The 7,436-nt window shown below is 44.1% G+C and overlaps 1 protein-coding gene across 1 annotated transcript; it reads right to left on the reverse strand.

The window, feature by feature from the left end:
- Nucleotides 1-1,045: 1,045 nt before the first annotated feature.
- On the reverse strand, nucleotides 1,046-6,898 carry LOC106587413 (serine/threonine-protein kinase VRK3). Its single transcript, XM_014175781.3, has 15 exons — nucleotides 6,607-6,898; nucleotides 5,870-6,096; nucleotides 5,652-5,795; nucleotides 5,371-5,508; nucleotides 5,100-5,240; nucleotides 4,764-4,819; nucleotides 4,593-4,659; nucleotides 3,521-3,605; nucleotides 2,879-2,981; nucleotides 2,679-2,771; nucleotides 2,462-2,594; nucleotides 2,232-2,352; nucleotides 2,054-2,112; nucleotides 1,821-1,957; nucleotides 1,046-1,509 (listed from the first exon to the last, which is right to left on the reverse strand). Exons 2-15 carry the CDS (start codon nucleotides 6,093-6,095, stop codon nucleotides 1,486-1,488), a joined length of 1,527 nt encoding a protein of 508 aa, XP_014031256.1. The 5' UTR covers nucleotide 6,096; nucleotides 6,607-6,898; the 3' UTR covers nucleotides 1,046-1,485.
- Between the last annotated feature and the right edge of the window lie 538 nt (nucleotides 6,899-7,436).

Raw genomic sequence — 7,436 nt, forward strand, 5'->3', positions numbered from 1 at the left:
GTTTTGTGCAGAGAGGGGTTGAGAGGTCAGCCAGTCTCTCTGAGCGTGGGTATAGTTCTTCCTATACTGAATTATTCAACAGGTCTGATTAATATACTCTTCCACAGCATAAACTAGGACGCCGAAGTTTGTGCTGTTTCCATGACAACACAGTATGTGGTCGCTTACGTGGTGCTAAATATAGAACTGTTTCACTTTTTTTTCTTACACCAGTATAGTGGTTCACACAGAGATCCTATTAAATTACTAGAAGGGCATGTCATAAACCCTCAAAGTTCCAGAAAGGTGTGAACATCGCAGCTATATTGGTCAGGGAGAAATCCAAACCAGTCTAATTGGAATGAATGGCAGTAGAGGTATAATCAGAGGTTTACTTATGCAGGAAAATAAAAGGCATATAAACAATGAACCTATAACAGCAGAGGCTGAAGAGGTAGCCTAACGTCTTTATGGAACAGCTAACATTTTAGATGTCATCCCTAAATGTTTATTTTCTCAGAAGAACTGCTATGGGAGGAGGGTGGAATATATGCAGAGGGCTACAAAAGGAGTAAGATAACCACAGAACTTTGAAAAATGAATTTCTCTGCTCCCCCCTTTCATGGGACTTAAAGGTTCTCTCCGTCTTATAATAAATCTGCAGCCTAACTTTTTTCTCATAGCCAGCAGCCTCACAGGGATTCCCCACCGTGGAAGTGTCCTGACCTAGAAACTGTTCCCTCAGGAAGGGACCCTCTGATATACAGAGAGACGCACAAGTCTAGATGTGACAAGAGCATGTTGGCTATTCTGTGTTGTATAGCTCCATCTAGCCTCCATACACAGTCTTCCACCATGATGTTTGTGATGTGAGCAACAACTCCTGACAGATGAAGGGGGTCAACAACTATATAGGGATATGAGCAGGGAACTGGTTTGGAATTGGGCCATGATATCTAGTCATCCAGATCAGTGTACTGACCCTGAGCACTCAGGGGTACACAAGAACAGTGTTTCACAATCAACACCAGAAACCCCAAAGAAATGAGCACATACAGATAAACAGTTGAATTAATAAAATATCTTTATTAGTATTATTCTGTGATCAAAACAATACAAAAAGTAAAATGCATATCATGAACATCTACAACACCTAACTGGAACAGTGCACATTTTTGTACTTACAATCATTACCACCCTGACCAAAGGTTCCTTGTTATAAAATGTATTATTTCATATGCTAAACATTAACTACCCACTCACTGCCACAGCGCCAACCACTGCTGACAATAACACAGTACAGCAGTGCTCACTAACCTGGCATAACCATGAGTGTGTGTGCACTGCACCTCCAGTGAACTTAATGAAATGCACCTTCACACGCTCCTCCTTGAATGCACTCCAACATAATAAAACCACAGCAGGACTCACACCACATAGTCATGAAGTCAGCATTTTAAAAACAGTTGGCTAAAAATCCCATTAGTGAATTTTCATCCCGAAGTATCATCTTCCTCCGATCGCTTTCATCTGAAGAGAGATACAGATAAACATTCAGACTGGTGTAGAGGTGTAAATGAGTTCAGTAGATAACCTGAAGAGGTAGTGGTGTAAGGGTGAGTGGTCTAACCAGTTGGAAGGGACAGGTTTCTGGTCAAACCTGCTGGGTGGGAGGGGTAATAGAAAGTAATGAGTAATGTCAACTAAAAGATGTTGGACCCCACTTGTTAAGTGGTGGTTGTGGGGGGAGGGGAGGTTCCAGGTTTCTGTGGTCATCTGACTGTTTTCTCAACTGGAGCTTGGGGATAGAGTGGAGGTTGTGTGTGGGGGGGTATTCTGACCTGCAGGTCAAGTGGTTGCTCCAGTGACCCTCCCAGCTTCTGCAGAGCTGCACTAAGGTCTGCCCTCAGAGCCCTGTAGTCCGGCTGGTCAGAGTACTGCAGAGCCATCACCTGAGACAGGTACACCTGCAGAGCACCTGATACATAGTACACACAGATGGATTACATCCCACGCACACACAAAAACATATTACGCTGTATACAAAAACGAATCACAAGAAAACTGGACTAACTGGAGACTTTCTTCTGTCCGAAGCAGTGACTCAGGAGACCTGGAACATCCTCCATGTACCTGGACCATTACAGTGAAGGGTCAGGTTTGGCCACTCACTCAAGGCTTTACCACTTCATAAATACAGAATAACTTTATCATAATGGCTTTGTTGCCATAGTGAGGACCTCAGCTCTCACCTCTCCTTCTCAGTAGCAACGCGGGCTGGTGTGTGTGTGAGGGAGGTCCAGGGCAGTGCCCCTGTGTACCAGCGCAGCATGCAGTACCCCAAAGCCTGCAGGTCACTACGCCGAGACGGACCTAGAGGTACGATCACACACAAACACTTATGGTTGGTTAAAGGCAACTTGTACCTCCTCCACAGTATCTGAAGGACTGCAGATGATTGACAGGCTGTAGGATGACTCACCTGCTCCCTTGTGAGACTCCAGGCTTATAAAATCTATGGCTCCTTCATGTGGTGTTCGGCTTCCCTCGCGGTACTCCACATGCCGGCCACCAGGACAGTAGCGGAAAGCATGGCAGTACCCTGCAAGGTATACCTACACACATGCATACAGGAGTAAAAGCATAGTAGAGGGTTCTGGCAGCTACACAAACACACAACTATACAAACACACTCTAACCTGTGTTTGTTGTGCTGGGCTGATGTAGATGTTTTCAGCATGGATGTCTGCGTGAACATACTCATTTTCATGGATGAACTCCAACACATCCAACTGGGAAAGGAGGGAGAAAGGCAGAGTCAAACAGGAAGCACATCAGATAGGGAATCCTATTTTGAAGTCATATCAGGGCCTCTATATGAGCCTGAGAGAGCACTCACTACTCTGCAGGCCAGCTGAAGGACCGCTTTCTCAGACAGGAGCCCCTCCCCCTCCTCCATGAAAGACTGAAGAGTTTGGCCCATGCTGGAGAAAATCAAAAACCTGAAACAAAAACACAAATCAAATCTTATTTGTCACATGCACCAAATACACTTATTGTAGACCTTACAGTGAAATGCTTACTTACAAGCCCTTAACCAACAATACTTTAAGGTTTTCAGTAAAAAATAGAAAATAAAAATAACAAATAATTCAACAGCAGCAGTAAAATAAGCGAGGCTATATACAGGGGGTACAGGTACAGAGTCAATGTGCGGCAGTACCGGTTAGTCGAGGTAATTTGTACATGTAGGTAGAGTTAACGTGACTATGCATAGATTATAAACAGAGTAACAGCAGCGTAAAAGAGGGGTCTGGGTAGCTCTTTGATTAGCTGTTCAGGAGTCTTATGGCTTGGTGGTAGAAGCTGTTAAGAATCCTTTTGGACCTCAACTTGGCGCTCTGGTACTGCTTGCCGTGCAGTAGCAGAGAGAACAGTCTATGATTACACATTCAAAACACACATACAAAAGCAAAAACGCACATATCCCCCATATGTTCAAGCAGGCAGCAAACACACATCTCAGTGTACGCACACACACCTGTAAGAGTCTGCATGGAGACCAAATCCTACACAGGTAGGAATTCCAAGGAAGTCCATCTTGGCGTGCTTTATCCACTTGTCCACTAGGGGGAGACAGCATCCCAGCAGTTAGAAAGGCTCATTAGTAACTAACAGAGCCTCTACAATGGGCTTCCACCACCAGTAGTCTAGTCAGTCATACACAAACCAAACAATTCCTTCTACTCTACCTCAGCTTACACAACTTACATGGCCACCTATAGGTACCCATCTGAGTTGCCCAAGTAGCGCCATACGGGCATTGGTGTAAAAGTACTTAAGTAAAAATACTTGAATGTACACCGTAAGTCGTTTTTTGGGGTATCTGCACTTTCCTATTCATATTTTTGACTACTTTCACTACATTCCTAAAGAAAATTATGAACTTTTTACTCCATACATTCTCTTTGACATCCAAAAGCACTTATTACAATTTGAATGCTTAGCAGGAGAGGAAAATGGTCTAATTCACACACTTATCAGGTGAACATCCCTGGTCATCCCTACTGCCTCTGATCTGGCGGACTCACTAAACACATGCTTCGTTTGTAAATGACGTCTGAGTGTTGGAGCGTGCCCCTGGTAATCCGTAAATAATACATGATCCCGTCTGGTTTGCTTAATGAAAGGAATTAGAAATGATTCAAACTTTAATTTTTGATAGTTAAGTATATTTTAGCAAATACATTTACTTTTGATACTTAAGTATATTTAAAACCAAATACTTTTAGACTTTCACTTGAGTCATTTTCAATTAAGGTATTTTTACTTTTACTCAAGTATGACAATTGGGTACTTTTTCCACCACTGCCTATGAGGTAAACATCAGTGATCTGCAAGCCCTCTCTGTGACCTGCTTATGAAAGGATCTTGTAACAATCTTGGCTTTGTATTCTTTAGAGCTTCTGTCAAATGTGTTACTGTACGGCCAGACCTACTTAAATGCGTAGATAGCTATGGTAAGAGGATGGGTAATGCAGTCAGGGGTCCGTATAGAGCTGAAGTCAAGCTGAGGGCTGGCCAGGTATACGAAGGCAGATGTTGACACTCACCGGATGAGGGCTTGGCAGCTCTCTGCAGGAAGTTCAGCTCATTAAACATCTTCCCGTCCTTAGCCCCCTGCAGGAGAACAGACATCAGTATTCACCACATAACATGCAAAACAAAACTGTAGCCAACATAATCATTCTATATTAGAGAACAGTCTGTGCAGTTACACTCACTAGTTTGAGGATGTGCTTGCAGTCACTGGAATTGGCACCTGGCCCATTCTGCTGGACTGGGGAGAGATTGAAGACGAGAAGAAGAAAAAATAAGTGTCTGATTAAATCACCCTGGTCCATGTTTGACACTCCATCATGTGTGAAAGTATTGTTCAATCCTGGTCCTCGGGGTCCCACAGGGTGTTGCAGATGTTTGTTCCAGCCCAGTACTAACACACCTGAATCAGTGAATAGTCAACTAATCATCAAGAATTGTTGGTGCTAGCCTGGAACAAGAGCCCGTACACCTTGAGGGTACCCTGGACAAGAACTGAAGAGTGCAGTGTGACCTCTCACCTCCATAGAACATCTCTGCATCGCTCTGACTCAACAGTTTCACCAGCCTCCATTTCCTGCCAGTTGTGTCACAAAGCTCCTCTCCTTCCTGCAGTGGCTCCACAGCACAGGCCCGCTTGGCCTTCTTCGCCTTCCCCTTGACTACACACACACAGGAACATGCATATACACGCACACATACGAGGGAGGAAAAAAAGGACACAAACCATGAGGACAGGCTGTTGGGAGTCATGTGTTTTGTTAGTTGTAAGTGGCTGTAGTTTAGACTCACCTGTGGAGGGGGACCTGGGGAGAGGTGAAGAGTCAGGTGAGGAGGCCAGCTCCACAGACGGTTCCTTTTTTATCTGTTCCACTTTTGGGGTGACAGCACGTCGTTTCCGTGGAGACATCACAGATTTGTGGCTTTGATCTGCCGATAGGGAGGACACACGTTTTCCATAATTAAAAAAAGCATCAATGTGACAATAACATTTCCAAAGCCCGTCAATGGCTACGATCATTACCTTTCCTTCATTATCACTGATGATAATCATACTGCCCCCGTCCCCTTACCTGTAGTACGTTTCGGGGAGGCAGTGACAGGAGGACTGGCTATACTACTAGGAGTTTCATCGTTCCGGGCCACGGGGACTGAGTTACGGGTCCTACGCAGCGGGGGTCGGGTCGACACAGGACTGGGGGTGGCACAGACGAGACCTGTAAACAAACGAGAGATGTGACAAGTGCATCTTTTCATCTCCAGAAAAATAACCCCCCTCCCAGTCTATTACCTTCTGTGTCCCAGCCAGTCAGTTGTCCTGTGTTTGGAGTAGGACTGCTTGCATTAGTGGTCATGGTTACACCATCAGTGACATGAAGCAGAGATACTCCAGAGGAAGCAGCCTCCACAGGTCCAGAGGGGTCCACAACACACTGCAGCTTGTCCCCACAGGAGGGGCAGAATCGGAATCCAGGCTGTAGTTTGGTGCCACACTGGGGGCAGAAGTGGAAGAGCATCCTGGAAACACAAAATTAGTTTTACAGACAGACAAGATCACGCTGAGCCTGAAACTTTAGCTACAAAGGGTTTTGACCATGATTGATGCCTGTCCTTAAAATGTTCAAAAGCTCACAATGTAGCTAATAACATGTCTACATTTTGTCTTAACTCTCAAAGCTATGATCACAACGTTGATAGCTAAGTTAGTTAACTAACATTACAGAACGATGTCTAATTAGATGTTCTAGCTATATCTAGATAATATACACCTTTCCTCTTTGACTTTATTTGGTCTGATCTTGCCGAAAAACACAAGGTGACATTCTTTACCATACAAATATACATAGAAAACCAAGCTAAAAGCTCACGCTAAACCTAGCTAAATGCTCACGCTAAACCTAGCTAAATGCTCACGCTAGCTATCTCAACGGTGTTATTAGCAAAACAAGTTTAAACAGCTGCCATCTGTCTCTTATCGCTAGCTAGCGAAATAAATTGGTCTAGCTTCAGCTTGTTCTCCTCTGGTACCTTGCTCTTTGCAATCTCGGGGACCTAAATTTGTCAATAAAGATACATCCACGGGTTTCTTATTTCTAGCACACTGCAGAGCTGGAGATCCAGCGAGAGAGATAAGAAAAAAAGAAGTTACTGTGTGAGCCAGTAGACAAAAGAAAATGTCAAAGTGGTGGTGACCGGAAGCAGGTGTGTAATCATTAGCAAAACAGTTTCGTTTTGCAACTAAAACGAGTTTCTATTAGACAAATTCATGAAGGTCCCTCCTCGTTTCGTTAGCTTCTAGAAACGGTCATGCATGTACATGTATTTACCTGGAGTGCCTGAGGGTGGCGCTATTAGTAATTACTACGTGTGATCGTCTGTACTTGCACTTGACCCATGAAATCAGATTTTTTTGTTTTTTTTAAATGTAACTAGGCAAGTCAGTTAAGAACAAATTCTTATTTACAATGACGGCCTACCGGGGAACAGTGGGTTAACCGCCTTGTTCGGGGGGCAGAAAGACAGATTTTGACCTTGTCAGCTAAGGGATTCGATCCTGCAACCTTTCGGTTACTAGCCCAACGCTCTTGGCTACCTGCAGCCCCAGATGAACGTTGTTCTTTTACCCGCCTCAGTGTGCTAATATATTACATGTTGTTAGTAGTTAAAAAGTAATACAAAGGAAAGCTCAACATTACAAAACATGGAACAAATGACACCACCACCTACTCTGAACCTAGAGGAAAATCTAGCCGAAAATTGGGAGTGTGGATCCATAAATTAAACCTTTATATCACAGCTATATCATCTATCATCAGCTGTCAAAGCAGCTTACCGATCACTGTACCTGTACACAGCAC

This window comes from Salmo salar, chromosome 26 (assembly GCF_965601325.2).
Source record: "Salmo salar chromosome 26, fSalSal1, whole genome shotgun sequence".
Taxonomy (NCBI): Eukaryota; Metazoa; Chordata; class Actinopteri; order Salmoniformes; family Salmonidae; genus Salmo; species Salmo salar.